We start from the raw sequence: 17,265 nt of genomic DNA on the forward strand, positions 1-17,265 counted from the left end.
TTCCCCTCTGTCGCTATGACCTGCCATGCCTCCCTGATCGTGTCTGGGACCCCCTGATGCACCCCTGTGTCTGCTCCCTGCCCTTCTCTGGGCTCCTCAGGGCGGGGCCCAGCCACGTGGTCAGGGTGGGCCTGGCTGGTCACTGACCACACTGACCTCTCATGGCCTGTCTGGACCGGCCCTGCCAGGCGGTGGGCTCCACTGGGTGGTCTCCCAGAGCCTGGGTGGTGGTCCCCAGCAGTTTAGTCACAGAATGATGTCTGGGTGGCTTGTGGCCAGGCGACCAAATTTGCAGACTGCAGCCACGTGATATATCTGTGCCTCTGGTTTCACGTATATACATTTTTTGAAGTTTGTTTATTTATTTGGGGTGGGGCAGGGGAGGGGAAGACAGAGAGGGAGAGAGAGAATCCCAAGCAGGCTCTGTGCCGACAACGGAGAGCCCAATGTGGGGCTCGAACTCACGGACCTCGAGATCATGACCTGAGCCGAAGTCAGACGCTTAACTGACTGAGCCCCCCAGGTGCCCCTCCTTGTATATAAATCAGGGATGGACATCCTTCAGATCTGAGAGGCAGGGGTCCTTTTTTCTAGAAAAAAAAAAAAATCAGCATTGTCTCGTGGGATTGCTTCAGCCCCTGTTTTACTCACAGGCTTTTCATGAAGTCCTGGAGAGACAGAGGTTGGCCCAGAGTTACCTGGAGGAACAGGAGGACGTCACGACCACCGAGGCCATGGCTGTGCTGTGCCAGGTATGTGGCATCACGGGGGTACCTCCAGAGAACCCTCAGGATCTGCGTGTGCGTGGGAATCTCACATCCTCCATCCCGGGGCCCCAGAGATGCAGGTTTGGGTCCAGCCCCGGCCCTCTGGCTGGGCACACGCCCGCCATGGGTCCCTCCCCACCTCATATACCAGAAAACCTTCCGTTTTCTGTGGAGCTCAGGGCTCTTTCCTCCAAGTGTCCCTAGAGGCAACGGCCTTTGGAAGTGAGTTCACCCAGGATGGAAAGTAGGCCGGCTTTTGTGGGCGTCATCAGGGTAGAGCCGTGATGAGGAGGGAGCGTGAGGCCTGGCTCGGAGTGCCGGCACCCCCCCCTTTCTCACTGGACAACCTCATGCAGTTCCGGAGGAGCGGGGTTGGGGGGATCCCCGCTTGCCTGGAAGGCTGGCTTTGGGAGAACAGGTATGCACACGCGCCCTCCGGAGTGACGGGCTCCCAGGGATATGGTGATCACTGAGACACAGAACACCTGCCTCGGGTACACACCCTGAGCTGCTGGAAAGGCAGAAATGCAGACGTGTCGTCGCAAAGGAAGTTGACAAGTGCCATCGTGATGGGTAGCGCGTGAAGGGTCGACGCCAGACCCAAAGTGCCTGGGTCGGCGTCCTGGCTCTTCCCCCTTCCTCGCTGTGTGGCCTCCAGACTTCCCTGGGCCTCTCTGGTTCCCTGTTTCCCCGCCTGGGCTATGGGGACAATGACAGCCCTTCTTCTTGGGAGTGGCGTGAACACCGAATACACGGGGGGGGGGGGTGCGGGGGGCCCTGAGGCAGCCGCGGGCATCTGGGACACACCCCCTCGGGGCTGGCTCCCCTTGTAACATCCCGCTTTCGGGTACAGGGAGGGGGCATGAGGGATGCCCTGGGGTTCAGGCCAGGTCGAAGACAACTGTCTGCAGGAAGTGATGCCTGAGCCAAGCCTTAAGGGAGGAGACAGGCCCTGTGGACGAGGAGTTGGGGGGACATCCCAGGCCCAGAAAAACGTGTGAAGGCGGAAGTGCAAACCCTCACCGTCGTGGCAGCTATACTGGGTGAATAGGGTCTGTATGAGTCAGTTCAGCTGCCGTAACAAAGTGCCCCAGACAGGGGAGCTTAAACAGAGGAGGTATATATCATCGTATATACCGTTCTGGGGGCCAGAAGTCCCAGATCAAGGTGGAGGGGTGGTTGGGTTCTGTTGAGGACCCTCTTCCTGGTTTGCAGATGGCCGCCTTCTCGCTGTGTCCTCACTTGGCCTTTCCTCTGTGCTCATGGCGAGAAAGAGTACTCTGGTGTCTTCCTCGTGTTAGGACATCAGCCCTGTGAGCTGAGGGCATCTCTAATAACCCCACTTAACCTGCGGTATCTCCTTGAGGGCCATCTCCAGGTGCAGTCACATTGGGGTTAGGGCTTCTGTATTTGAATTTGGGGGACACAATCCTATTCATAACGGCATCCCCCCCAAATTTCAAGTTCCCCTGGAATCTCCGAATGTGACCTTGTTTGGAAATAGGGTCTTTGAAGATGTAATTGGTTGAGATGAGACCATAGTGACTGAGAGGGGCCCTGGATCCAATGACTGGTGCTGGCGACTCCAGCACCGGGGGCCACCAGAGCTGGAGGAGGTGGCAAGGACCCTCCTGTAGAGCCTTTGGAGGGAGTGCTGCCCTCCAAGTGCTGCCCGACACCTTGGTCTCTGCCTTCTGCCTTCACAGCCGTGAGAGAATCCATTTCTGTTGTTTAAAGTCACATGGTTTATGGGATTTTGCTATGGCGGCCACAGGAAACTGATACAGAGGCCGATCTTTGTTCCAGGCAGGCTACTGTCTTAAGTGCTGTCTGAGTATTTGATCACTTAATCCAAATGAGAAACCTGTGTGGTGAAAACTGCATTTCCCTTCCTATGCAGATGTGGAGCTGGGAAGGGTTTTCTCGAGAAATGTGCAGGGTGGGATTCAATTAGTCAAAGTCCCAGACACCCCAGGCAGGAAACGAACAACCTTGTCAGGACTCAGATTCCTGGGCGGGGAGTGAGAAAGCTGCTAACAATGCTGTGTGACTTGCGTTGGTTACACAGCCTCCCTGTGCTGGCCCCACCGTCCTGCTCGAGTTCTAGAGTCAACAAGTAGTGAAGACGGGATTTAAAAGAAGTCCTTCTACCTTCGGTGCTGATGTTCTTGCCACGAAGCATGTTGCTTAGTGTGGGGGCCGTGTAGTAGTGACATCCTGGCTGTGGAGCCAGACGGCCTGGGTTCTAATCCCAGCCAGGCTGTTGGCCAGTTACGTGATTGGGAACAGCTTGTCTGACTTGTGCCTCGGTTTCCTCCATCCCAGCGACATTCCGATGCGGCAGAGTTTGAGAACCGCTGTCTTGGAGGGGGTGGGGTGGTCCAGTGAGCTAACACTCGTGGGGCAGCTGCTCTGAATGCCCCGCCCCATGGCCCCCGACCCCGCCTCCGGCAGGCTGACGCTCCCTCTCTTGAGCTGGGATTGGAGGCGAAGATCTTTCAACCGAACCCACTTTCCTTCTCCATAAAGCAAACGGGCAGCGTGTACAGAAGTGCCTGGCCAGTCTCCGTGGCTGCCAGAATTACATTCGCTTCAATAAAGGTCTGTGGTGACACCGAAGTGACCACAGCCCCATCCCTCCAGCGGCGTCCTTACGATGTCATGCATTTGGTTTTCCTGCGCTTGGGTCTGGTTGCCGGGCCTGTGAGAGCTCAGGCTGAGATTGAAGACCCCCTTTATTCTAGCATCAGGAGAGGCTGTCCGGTGCGAACCAGGCGTGACACCTGCTGGACTCTGTGCCTCGTGAGGCGGTCCTTGGAGACGCACGGCACAAGAAGGCACTTGACTCCGTGCATCTGCGTAGCTGCTTGTAAAGGACGTAACCAAAGTCCTGTGCCAGCTTGTCTCCCAGAGTTAGTCCAGCCGTGTTTCCTCGGATCCATTGTTTTTAATGGTTATTTATTTATTCATTTTGAGAGAGAGTGAGCGAGAGTGAGTGGGGGAGGGGCAGAGAGAGAGAGACAGATTGAGAATCCCAAGCAGGCTCCGTGCTCTCAGCACAGAGCCCGACGCGGGGCTCAGTCTCCGGAACTGTGACATCATGACCTGAGCCGAAATCAAGAGTCAGACGGTTAACTGACTGAGCCACCCGGGTGCCCCCTCAGACTCTTTTTGTCAGCTCATGTTGAACCCTTTGGTTCCAGATAACTTTGGTTTCTTTTATGTTCCTTCATTGTGGAAATCGTTGCCTTTGGTTATTGGGAACTGCTTTCCTGGTATTTCCGGAAGGAGAGGTTGAAGCCCTCAGGTGGGGTAGAGAGAAGCTGAATGAGCCGGTTAAATGCTGGCAGAGCCATTCCTCACTGGGTGACCTCGGGCAAGAGCCTTAACCTCTCTGAGCTCACCTCCTCGTCTGCAGAACGGAGACGGAGAACGTTATCGACCATTATGGCAGCAGGAGAGCAGGGCTGGGGCCTAGGGCCCAGCACACAGTAGGTGCTCAGTAAATACCTCCCTGGCTACCCGACTGCTGAGCACACTGAGCAGGGGGTCTCAGGCCCCAGGCTGAGGAGCACAGCTCTTGCCGCAGAGTGTGAATCTGGCTTCCTTGCTGACTCGTGGGGGAGTTTGTTCATTCCTTTTCGTTCAGTATTACTGAGCCCTGTTTGGTGCAACCTAGTCAGCTGCAAACCAAATAAATAAAGTGCTCATCTTTGCAAAGCTCCGGGGTCAGCGACAAGCTCGGGGATCCAGCAGCAGCACGGGGGCCAATGCGGCCGCCGCGGGAGGGCAGGGTTAGGGCCGAGGTCGGACAGCCTCCACCCGCAGGGCCCTGCAATCCATCTGAAGACATCTGCACTGACATCGGAGCGGCACGGGAAGCCACTGGCATGTTTCGAGTAGGGAAGTGACTTGGCTCATGTTTTGCGAGGATCCCTCTGGCTTCTGTGCAGGGAAGGCACTGTGGGGGGGGCAGAGGTGGAGGCGGGGACCTGGGGACACATTGCGGCGGTCCGGGCGGGAGACCGTGGGGGCCTGCACTGGGATGGCGCGGGTGGGGGCGGCGAGAAGTCTGCGTCGGGCTCTGTTTTGATGGTCAGCATCTCATCTCCTTTGTTCCGACGGGAATAATAAGCATTCTCCACAGGACTAGTTATTCAGAGGCTTAAACAAGCTCGCACATTCGTCAGGCCCGTGGTGAGCATTCAAAATATATTATCGCGACCGCGGTCGTCATCACTGCCTGCCCGGGAGGCTGTGTGAGCACAGAACATACGCAGGACATGATGCGCCTTGCGGTCTGGCTGGCTCTTCCGCAGACCCAGGCACCGGGAGTCGTCATCTCCCCTCTCTGGGCGGGACGTCGATCATGATGCCACGGGCACGGAGGCTGTGCGATAAATTCGATGACCACCTGAGGGTTCTCAGGCTGCGGAGAAAAGCGCATGTTTCTAAATTCTCACCATCGCTTGGCCTTTAAACAAATGGCACATTCTCGGTGAGACTGAGACAGTGGCCGCTGAAGAACACGTCTCGGTGCTTCGTGAAGAGACGGCTGGAACGAGCCCAGAGTCGTCCTGGTAGTGATGGGCACACGGCTGGGCTGCCACCGTCCCCTTCCAGGGTGCCGCGTCGACCTACTTGTTGATTTGGATCTCACTCCGGGCTGTCCCACCCATGCTGGGTCTGCTGAGGAGTGCTGTGGGACGGCAGCCTGCCCAGCCTGAGCCCTCTCTCAGCTTCCGAGTCTCCCCCCAAGAGTCCGGGCTGAAGAAAATAAAAGCAAAAATGAAACTGTCCTCAAAGAAGGCAGCAGTGATCATTCTAGGCGCCCAGGGGGGAGCGTTTGGGAGGAATCCCCAGACACCCTCAAGCCTGACACCAAATGCAAGTTTGGGGGTCCCCAAGTCCTCGAGAAGGACTCCATGGAAAGCTGTTCTGCCCACGGTTATGGTTTATTCCGGCACAAGCATGCAGAGCACAGTCGGCGCGTGGGGCAGAATCCAGGGCTCCCATCCCAACCCTTTCAGGTGTCCTTTCCCACCGAGTGTGGACGGCACTGACCCTCGCGGCATCACGCACTGCGTGTGGCTGGCCACGGAAGCCCGCCTGAGCCGTGGTCCACAGTTTACCGGGGCTCAGTCACACGGACCTGCCTGACCTCGAGCCCCAGCCCCGCCGGAGGATGTGCTGATGCCACATGGCCAGCTCTTTGCTTCGAGGCTCAGGAGTGGCTTTTAATTTCGTGCTATAGCGAGCATCAGTACTTTAAAGTCCGTGTCCTATAATTACGCCCCCGGGGGTACCTGAGGGCTTGATTTTGATGTCTGTTGTCTGTGGGGTCTTTGGTGATGTTGTCTTATCTCCTTGTGTGCCTCTTTGTTTTTTTATTATATGCCTTATTCCAAATGTGTACATTTATTTGTGAAAGTATTTTCAGGCATACAGTCATGTCCTCCAAAGAGGATTTGCCTTTGCTTCTGCCAGATGACTGGGCCTCTAGGGTTCAAGGTGACCTTAATTTGAGGTCAGGGCCTAAAATGTCCTGGGCGACCCCCATGAACTGACTCTGGGCTGCAGCTGTTTAAATCAGTCAGAGCCTGTTCCCTTCCATTGCATTCATGGTGGAGCTTTTTGGGTTCTGACGCTAAGCATGGAATGACTTACCAGGACCCACCCCTGGGGAGCCATGAGCTCCCTTTTGAGCTGGTGGCCATCAGAAGTCCTATCAGGTGCTCAGCTGTCTCCCCTGGATGGACCCGCTCCCCATGGCTAAGCACAGCCCCAGAGCTGGGCACGCTTCTCTGACTGTGCCTTCTTCATGACCTCTGCTCGTGTTCTCCTCGCTGTCTTGCTGGCTCTTGGGACTTTCATGATCGTTTAATAAGCCTTTTGTCCAGCTTTGTTTTTCATTCATTCTCAGGGGGAGGATTTGTCCAAATGAGCTGTTTGTCCATTATCGGTAGGCTCTCTAAACCTTCGAAAGGCTGTGGGTCACTTATGCCCCCGTCGTGATCACTGTATTCTGAACAAACTCCAGCTTGGCTATGAGCTCCTTAAAGCAGGACATTCATTGGGTTTAATTAACACCGACTTCAATTCAATTTAATTTCTATTCATTGAACACACCAGGTATGACCTAGGTACACCATTCCAGGTGCTGAGAATATGTTTATTTTTCTTTCAAAAAAAGAGTGTGCTCTCCTTGTAGCATACTGGTTATGAGCACGAGTCCGACCGTCCAGTTGCCAGGACCCAATCTCTACAAACCATGTCCGGTTACTTTCCTGATCAGTGCCTTAGTTTCCTCATCTGAAATAATGGTAGTTATAATAGAACATCATCATTGCACTGTTACAAGGATTGAAAGAGATTATACAAGAAGAGTGTTCATGGCATCCCCTGGTATATGGTAGGAATTCATAATTATTACCAGTTATAGCGTCTTACCTGCTGTGTGCCAGGCGCTATGTCAGGCCCTACAGATGCTTAGGTAGTAAGACAAGACTGTTAAGAAACTTCCTGGTCTCGTCCTTGAGAAGGACAATGACACAGCCAGTGACCACAAAGGGAGGCAGGTGCCAGAGGGGCAGCAAAGGAAGGGTTCCTCTTTGGTGCCCCCCAAACCATGCTCAGGTTTGATCATTTGGTGGGGGGACTTGTAGGACTCAGCACAGAACCCACTTATGCTAAATTTCAGTGAAGACATTCAAAGCAGAATCAGCGAAGGGAACAGGTGCACGGGGCGAGCCAAGTCCAGAAGGAACCAAGAGCAGGCTTCCAGAATCCTCTCCCAGCGGAGCTGTGCATAATTCCACCCCTGCAGTGTGATAACCTGTGTGGAGTGGTGTCACCAGGGAAGCTCTCCTGAGCTTAGGAGTCCAAGGATTTTGAGGGGGGGGTCAGTCACATGGGTGCTGTTTACCTGGTCTCCACCGAGGTTCCAGAACCCCAGAAGGAAGGAGGTGTTCAGCCTAAATCACACTGAGTCCAATCAAACCCTGCAGTCAGGAAGGCCTTCCCCGAAGAGGAGACCTCAACTTGAGTTTTGGGACATGTGTGGGGAGTTCCTAGGCAGAGATTGCAGAATGGGCATTGGACATCACGTCCGTGCGTGATACATTCAGGTACTGAACCCAGGTGTTTGGTCCAGGAGGACACAAGATGTTGGTGTGATCTGAGTATCATGTGGCCCCCGCTTTCAGAGAACTGTGGTTTGGGGGAGGGGTGACAGATAAATTGTAGTTTCAATGCCCTGGGCAGCTGACCAAAGAGCTGTGGGAAGCCAGGGTCAGAGACAGCCACGTTAGTCTGAGCCACCCAGGGAGTGCTTCACAGAGAAGGGGTTATTTTGCAGGGGTTTTGCAGGATGAAGAGGAGTCCACTCCAGGAATGAAAGTGTCTGGATTTGGGACAAGGGGAGTGGCTTGAAAAAGCCTCTGTGTCGTGAAACGTGCCACAAGATGCCATTTATGTGGATAACTCACATGAAAGCCACATTTATGAACATAATATGTAGTGAGGGTGTAGAAATCCAAGCTGGAAAGAGAGATGTTGAGGTCATGGGGATGGATGTCTCTGAGGATGCTGGGAGGGAGGGGGAAAAGAACGACAGGAGGAACATAAAGGATTCCAATTTCACCTGTAAACTTTAGTATTTTTAATCTACAAAAAATAAAAGATCTGAGTGGTGGAATCACAGGTGTTTAATATATTATCATACATGTGTTTTTTGGTTTGCCTCAATTTAAAGAAATACATTTTCGGGAAAAGACTGGAGTGGGCGAGGTGGGCTGAAGGGAACATAAGGGTGGAAAGTGGGGCAGGACCTCCCAGCAGCCCTGCTAGGTGACCCTGATAGCGACCGGAAGAGAGGGGTTCCAGGTTATTTGAGCTGGAATTATAATAAGATCTGTGGTTTATGCAAATAACCAGCCTAAGTGTGGGGGGTGGAGGGAGGCTGAGAGGCCAGGGGTGGTAAAAATAATCTGGAGGGAAGTTCAGAGGGGTCACCAGAGAGTCAGGGCCTGTGGGGCAGACGGCAGGACTGGGTCGGGGTGAACGGGCTGGAAGGCAGCAGGTGTTTCCTGTGTGTGTGTGTGTGTGTGTGTGTGTGTGTGTGTGTGTGTGTGTGTGTGTCTGTGGCTTGAGAGCTCCCTCCGCTGGGTTTGCTCTCTGTCTTGTGGGAAGCCCACGGCCCTGCCCAGAGTGAGACCACGACTTATAACTCCATCATGTGGCTCTCGGCTTTAGGAGCTGTACCGCAGCACCATGGAAACGTTCCAGAAGTTTGTGGACGTCCTGTTCCTTCAGACGCTCCCAGGAATGACTGGCCTGTCCCAGGCAGACTGTGAGAACTTGAGGCAGGAGGTCCAGGAGAACACAGCCTGGCAGCTGGGGAAGTCCGATCGCTTCCGGAAACAGCAGTGGGAACTTTTCCAAGACCTCCTGGAGCAAGACAAGCAGGTGGGTATTTTGTAAAACCAGGTCTGGGATCCGCATGTTTTGCACTTAGGAAGAATAATGAGAGATTTCGTCCATGGAGCGTCCCCTAGTGCCCGTGTTGGGCACGGTACCGAGATTGTGCTCGCCAGCCCCGGGCCGCCAGGGTGGGCCGGAGAGGAGAGCAGAGGCTGAGAAGTCACTAGATAATGTCTCCGGCTGATCCATCAGGAAGGGGCAGCAATGCCTGTTCTCTAGAACGATGGGAGGCCAGAAGGTGGCTTATAAGGGAGTGGACTTGGTCATGGGGGGGGAGGCTGCTACACACATAGAATTCCCGCTTTTCAGTGCAAGTCTGTTTCAATATTAAAACCACGTATAAATGTGGTAGATAGAATAATGGCCCTCGAAGACGTCCACATCCTAATCCCCAGAACCCGTGAACGCGTCACTTAACACGGCAGAAGGGACCTTGCCGAAGTGATTCTATTAAGGGTGTTGAAATGGGGAGATTCTCCAGGTGGAGTCACCAGGTGGCCCCAGTGTAATCACAGGGTCCTTGTAAGAGGGAAGGAGGAGGGTCAGAGACGGAGAATGAAAAGTAGTGACCTGAGCAGAGGTTGGCATGATCTGGCCACGCACCGAGCGATGCAGTCGCCTCTGGAGGCTGGAAAAGGCTGGGTGTGGATCCCCCCGCCACCCAACCCCGGAGCCTCCAGAACTGTAAGGTCATGATTTTGTGTTGTTTTAAACCACAGAATTTGTGGGAATGTGTGACAGCCACAATAGGAAGGGAATAGACATTAATTTTATTAAAGAACAACTAAAATGTGTCCAACAAAGGGGGAATTTCCAAGCGTGACAGACACCTGCGTGTCCTTTCTCTCCCTGGCCTTCCTGCACGCTAGAGGCTCTGAAACTAATGTGTTCAATATCCGGGTATCTAGCAGTGGCCGATAGTCTTGGCCTCAAAGTGTGGTCCCTGCAAAGAGCTTCCCTTTCCCAATACGTAATACAAAAGCCGAGTGTTGCTTGGAGAAATCGCCTTCTTCAGGACTCCCCGTTCTTCCTGCCCAGAGCGTGTGCAGCAGGCCTGGGGTGGCCCAGCCTTCCTTTGACTCAGAGGCAGGAGAATGGAGCCTGCTCAGGATGGTAAGGACAGAGAGTGTGCGTCACTGTCCCAGCCTCGGACTGCCCGCCACCCCGTGCTTGTTATAAGAAACAACCCCCCCCCCCCACCATCTCTTTACGATGGGTCTCCCAAGTCCAAGTACACCCATCATTACCAAAGAGCACTGGGCTGATGAAAGTAAGGCAGGTTTTCCAAGGCAGCTGACTGGAGCTGTCCAAAGTACCAAGTAAGTAAGAGGAAGCATCATGCAAACACATGGCCACTCAGAGCCTCAGGGCAGCACAAGACCTAGTTTCCTGTTGGACTTCCTTCTGGTTTATCTCAGTCCTCTGTCAGCTGCATCATGCTTTCCTTTCATTGGTTACTGTCTCCTGCCTTTGGCTCTAAGCTCCGGAAGGACAGCACCGCTGCTTTTCACTTTTACACTCCCTTATGGAAAGCCCAGGGGCTGGGACACAGCAAGGGCTCAGGAAAAGTTTGCTGCATTACCAACAACAACAGTGCAGCCTCGGAAATTATCACAGGCTCACCTTAGGGATGTACGTGAAGCTGAATCTGTGGATTCATAGCGATTCTGGGCCCAGGCCGCTTCATTTACAGTCTCTGGGGAGGGACGGGGACAAGATTGCCAGGTGAGTCTAACGTGCCCCTGATGAAGGCTCCCTAAATGCAGACGGGCTCCTAACCTTGGAAGCTGGATGCCTGGGTTTGAGTCAGCGCAACCCGTTAATGGGCTGGGTGACCTTGGCCGGTTAGCTGACTCCTCACGGCTCTGGGATTTTGCACAACTTGCTAAATGTCTCAGAATCTCTGCTTCGGTGTGAAAAATTGGGATCAAATACCCAATAGGGCTGCTGTGAGATAATGCAAGATAAGACCTTTCACACAGTGTCCGTTTCATTACTTAATGATATTGACATCGAAAAAAGATCCAGAATTTCATTTCCGATAAATTATTACATCCACATCCACGATGCATTGGAAACTCTCTAGTTATGAGTCTTAAGTTATTTGAAGAAAATCACAGACAGCGCATAGCATCTGGTTATTAATTCCTATTTATTTGCTCTGGGAGTATTCGCTTGCATGTGAATTTTCCTTGGCTTGTGTAGCAGTGTTTCAGGAGTTTTGCATGCAAGAAGCAAGCAGGATAGTTACTGACCTCATCAGCTGATTGGATAAGTATGACCCAAGACCGTTTTCTCCATGTGTATATGTCACAGTTAATTGACTGATTGGTCATTTAATTGCAGTCAATTTCCACAAGATACTTAGAGGTCCGTGTGCACTTTTGCTTGCTATATTTCCTCCTTGACGATCAAAGTGACAGATGAGCTTTCTGTGATTCAGGTGAATATTTAGTGGTAAGAAGAAAAGTACCAACAAACTATTCGTGGAAAATGAAATGCACACCCAGGCTGTGAAATTGTCTTCTACCCAAAGGGCCTTGGTGATTTCGTGTCTTAGGACTCCAGGAAGTTGTTAAATAGTATGGAATCTGTCGATTACCCAATTGGAACAGGTTGTAGCATAGTGGTTCTCAAAAAGTAATGTGTTCTAATGTCGGTTTCTGGGCTTCTCCCCAGTCCACTGGGTTAGGTCCCCTCCAGAGGAACCCCCATCCTAATTCCCAACAGCTGTGATCATGTGACTTCACATGGCAAGAGGGACTTGGCAAAAATGATTAAGTTTTGGATCTTGAGATAGGGCAATTGTGGACTATCCAGGGTCCTTACGAGGGAGTGGCGGGGGGGGGGGGCGGGGAGTGGTGGTGCAGGAGAGTCAGAGTGATGTGGTTGGTTAGAGAAAGTCTCAGCCAGCCATCGCCGGATTGAGGATTGAAGAAGCAGCTACTTGCCAAGGAATGCAGGTAGCCTCCAGCAGCTGGAAAGGGCAGGGAAATGGATGTTGCCCTGGAGCTTCCAGAAGGTGTGGAAGCCTGCTGACACCTTGATTTTAGCCCCTTGAGCCCCATATTGGACTTCTGGCCTCCAGAAGTATAAGATCATGAGTTTGTGTTGTTTCAAGCTACGAAGTTTGCAGCGCAAACAGCAGAAGTAGGAGAATAATAGGCCACCACGGAGTTCGCACCTTTGACAAGGAATGTGGCAGTCGCGCGCCCCGTAGCACTTACCGCTGTAAGGGACACCGCGTTGCAGTCGGTCCAGCAGGCTTTGAGTCCTGGTGCCACCTCCCACTCTGCCTGCACCCTCTCCACCCCACCCCTGGCGGGTTTCCATCACCTGGCCACCACACCTGCCCCCGCCTGTGCTGAGCTCCCGGCCTGTCCTGCCGCGCTCAGCCACAGCACCTGGGCTCCGTCCGCGCTGTCTCCCGCTTTCCATATCGAGAGCTCCTGTTCTCTGGAGTTGGGCCCTCCCCTCCTCCTTGAAACCGCTGCTTGGCTCTCTCGCTTCTGCCGCCTCAGTGGTGGAGTCCGGACACGGAGTCCCCTGCCTGGGGTCTCACGGCTGCAATCAAGGCTGTGGCTGAGTCTCCTCCAGGGGCTCGGCTGGGAGGGGATCGCATCCAAGCTCACTTACACAGTCCTCAGCAGGATTCTGTTCCTCGTGGTGGTGGGGCTGAGGTCGGCAACTCGCTCATTTATGTCTCCAGCTCGCAATGTGTCCCAGCCCAGCTCTCTCCCTGAGATCTCTGTGCGTGTGATTCGTAGGCATGTGCAATGTCGCATGCCCGAAACAGAACTGCCCCCCGTCTTCCTGAGAACCCTCTCCATCCACACTCTTCTCTGTCCTTCCTCTATCCTTCCAGTCAACCGGACCAAGACCCTTGGGGTTGCCTCGACTCACCCTTCTTTTTTTTTTTTTTTTTAATTTTTTTAACGTTTATTTATTTTTGACACAGAGAGAGACAGAGCATGAATGGGGGAGGGGCAGAGAGAGAGGGAGATACAGAATCCGAAGCAGGCTCCAGGCTCTGAGCCATCAGCCCAGAGCCCGACGTGGGGCTCGAACTCACGGACTGTGAGATCGTGACCTGAGCCGAAGGCGGACGCTTAACCGACTGAGCCACCCAGGCACCCCACGACTCACCCTTCTTTAGCACACCCCACATCCAACTGACTCTGCCTTCTGTCTAGTCCAGAGCGGAGCCACTTTGGCCACCCCTGGTCTCACGCTTGGTCGTAGCCACCACCCCTCTCGTCAGATCACCAAGACGGCCGGCCCGCCCCCTGGTCCCCCTGAAACCGCCTTCCCCCGCTGTGATCTAGTCTCAACCCCCGGCCAGAGTGATACTTTAAAAACATACCACATGACACTAATTTTTAAGATGCACATTTTAAACGTGCTTTCCCAAGTTGCGATGCATCGTAATTTAATTCGCAGCGATTTTTTTTTTTTCCCTTAGCGATACTTAAAATGATTGTGCATCTTACAATCTCCAGCACGTCAGGTTTGCTAAAAGACACTGTCACGTTGTGTCACTTCTGTGCTCCAAACCCCCCGGTGGCTTCTCATTTCGTGTGTAAAGCCGGTGTCCTCACAGTGCCCCACGAGGCCCTGCATGTCAGGACCTGGCTTCCCTGTGACCTGCTCATTTCCCCACCCCACCCCACCCCACCCCCGGCTCATTTTGCTCCGGCCACACTGGCCTTCTCCTCCTCCAGCTGACGGGCCTGCTCTTGCCTTGCTGTGTCTGCGGGAAGTCTTTGTTCCCATGTCACCCTCACACGAGGCCACCCTCACAACGAGACCTACCCCGACTGTGTTTTTTAAAACGGCGGTGCTCCCCTCCGTCTGCACTACATCATTTGCCTGAGGTGCTAGCTTTAGAACCCCCCTGCCTGGAAGCCCACCCTGTTTGTGGGAGGGCACTACAAAACCCTTAGCATGTGCCGGGCATGTCCTGACTTCTGGCTCCTTTCCCCTTTCTCTCCTTAGTAAATAAACGTTTGAAACAGAGAGTAAACTTGTCCAAAGCCACAAAATTACCTGTAGCAGTGACGAGGGTCAGCACTCTAGCTCACGGAGGCTAGAGCCTGCTTCAGATTCTCTCTCTCTCTCTCTCTCCCCCCCCTCTGCCCCTCCCCTGCTCGCATTCTGTCTCTCAAAAAGAAACATTAAAATAATTTTATAAAAAAGGAGCTCTTATAAAGGATGTATGTTTAAAACAATAAAAAACCTTAGCAGAAGGAATTACTAGCTGTTAAAACAGGACGCAGGGAAAAAAGACAACAGATAAAAAAAAGCATATACTTTTATGAATGAAAATTCTAGTGATGGAAGCAGATATTTAACGGATGAGTCAGTTAAATGGCAGATTGAACACGGCTGACGGGGCAGGGTGTGAAATGTTAGAAGATAGATGCGAGAATGAGGTCCAGAATGCAGGGCAGAGAGGGGACATAGGACAGGGACTGAGGGGCGTGGGCACCAGAACGATAATGTCCCACAGGAGCTTTCTCATGGGATCCTAGAAAGAGAGGATGGAGAGAATGAAGGAGAGGAAGTGCTCAAAGTGATAGTGGATAGGAGACTTCCAGAACTGGTGGCAGACATGAATTCTAAGGTCAAGGAAATACTGCTTAGGTTTGTGGAGTCAGGAATGTTTGTTAAAAAAACTAAATCCACAAAAGGAATAGGTATACGATACACAACTTTGAAAGCAGTAGGGAAAAGGAAATAAGAATATCGACAAAAGGAACATCAATGGTTCAAAAACAAGGAGTTTAGAAAATAGGACGGAACAGCGGAATTGCATTTGTCCTATTCTGGAGAAAGGGAAGTTGAGCTTTGTACTGACAGGTTAAGTGTGTAAGGTCGGGATGAAGTCTCCCCACGTGAGAGAGACAGGACTAGCCCCTCACACGCAGGAGCCGCCTGGGACCCACGGGCCTGGGTCTCCTGTTGAACCACGTCACAGAACGTCAACATTGGACAAGGCCACTCTGTGACCGGGAAGGATGGGGACAAAGTGAGACCAGCTCGTAAGCGTGTCTGAACGCAGGTAACACGTGAACATTGCCAGAGCCACAGAAATGACCAACCGTGCCCCTATCCTGGCTGAGATGACTGAGGGCTGCTTCTTCCGCAATGACAGCCTTGTCCTCCTTCTAAAAAAATTTTTTTTAATGTTTATTCATTTTTGAGAGAGACAGAGACAGAGTGTGAGCGGGGGAGGGCAGAGAGAAAGGGAGACACAGAATCTGAAGCAGGCTCCAGGCTCTGAGCTGTCAGCACAGAGCCCGATGCGGGGCTCCAACCCATGAACCGTGAGATCATGACCTGAGCCAAAGTCGGACGCTTAACCCACCGAGCCAACCAGGGACCCCAGATTGCCCTCCTTCTAGGAAGGACTTACAGAGATGCCCCATCACTGCATGACCCCTTTCAACAGCACCCAATCCAGAGCAAGTCTCCACTACCTTGAACACTCCAAAGCCTAAATCCTACAGTCAGGCTTAACACCCTCTACCTGAGATGTCTCCCGTGTCCCCGTGTTGCACCTTCTCCCTCCCTGCACTGAGCCATAACCCAGCTCGTTAACCACAGCTGTGCTCCTGGAGACTGCTCAGTCAGTCCCATTAAAAGGCAAATAGAAGGGGAGGGGGTGAACAGTGCAAAGGAAATTCATGGCAACCAGAAACCACAAGATGGTAGAAATAAGTCCAAGTATACCATCAGTCACAATGAATAGTAACAAATTCATGTAAGTTGCAGAGAAACCTTCCCCACGCTACATGACATTATGAGATTCACCTACAGCATCATGACACCAAAAGTTATATACCAGGCAAATACCAACCAAGAGAAAGTTGACAAACTACGTTAGGCACAAAGCATTCTTGAGGGATAAGAGAGGGTCATTATATAATGTAAAAGAAACAATTCCTCAGGAAAATGCATTAGGCAAAATTTGGCTGAATTAAAAGGAAAAATGAACAGATGGAAATCATGATGGAATATTCTAACACCTCATCTCACAGAACATGATAGACTGTTCAGATGACAAATCAGGCCATAAAAATAAGATCTAAACAACACAATCGATGACCTGTGTGGCTCCTATGTAGGTTATTGTGGATGATATGACTCTCTCCATTGAAGTTTTTTAAAATGTGTATTTGAGAGAGAGGGAGGGAGAGAAAGGGGCAGAGGGAGAGGGGGACAGAGGATTCGAAGTGGGATCTGTGCTAATAGCAGAGAGCCCAATGCAGGGCTCAAACTCACAAACTGTGAGATGATGACCTGAGCTGAAGTTCGATGCCTAACTGACTGAGCCACTCAGGCACCCCGTGACTGTCTCCACTGAGAAGCCCAAAGAATCTGCAAACAATTACAACTATTCAGATTGCTCAGTAAACTTACCAGATACAAAACCAGCATCCCAAACCAGTACGTTTCTCACATAGCAGCAGCACCCAGTGATAACATAAATAAGGATCCCCTTCCAAATAAAAGCCGTAGGGTCCCTAAAAATATATCTGACCAATGTGTATAAAAGCTTAATGAAGAAGTTTATAAAATGTCATTGGAGGCTTAAAGTAAGACTGAGAAGAAATGCCGTGTTCTTGAATGGGAAAACTCGATCTTGGGAAGACGGTCATCCACTCCAAATTAATCTATAAATTCAGTTCAACTACAAGAAAATCCAAAATCTTTTTTCCCCAAACTTGATAAACTGATGCTAAAATTCATAGGAGAGGAAAAACAACCGGGAATAGTTAAGACAGTTTTGTGTAAGAATATGGGAGGACTTGCCTGGCTATGAAGTCTTGCTGTAAGCAACAGCGATTAAAGCAGTGTGGTATTGATGCGGAAATAAAGACAGACTCATAACAAAACAGAGAGCCTAGAATGACATTTGTGTGTGTATGGAGGTGGCACAGACCACTCATAAAAAGACAAATTAGGTAATAAATGGTGCTGGCACAATTAGTATCCATTTATGCAGAAAAAAAAA

At 51.9% G+C, this 17,265-nt stretch overlaps 1 protein-coding gene across 6 annotated transcripts in view; it reads left to right on the top strand.

The window, feature by feature from the left end:
• EVC (EvC ciliary complex subunit 1) overlaps window positions 1-17,265 on the top strand; it is a 73,913-nt gene that overhangs the window by 38,547 nt on the left and 18,101 nt on the right. For all 6 annotated transcript variants that reach the window (XM_025921645.2, XM_086705479.1, XM_086705480.1 and 3 more), the window contains 2 exons: window positions 654-752; window positions 9,021-9,233. In XM_025921645.2, the coding sequence (XP_025777430.2) occupies window positions 654-752; window positions 9,021-9,233 (312 nt within the window). The remainder of the gene's footprint in view (window positions 1-653; window positions 753-9,020; window positions 9,234-17,265) is intronic.

This window comes from Puma concolor, chromosome B1, assembly GCF_028749965.1.
Source record: "Puma concolor isolate L17-30 chromosome B1, mPumCon1.1.hap2, whole genome shotgun sequence".
NCBI classification, from domain to species: Eukaryota; Metazoa; Chordata; class Mammalia; order Carnivora; family Felidae; genus Puma; species Puma concolor.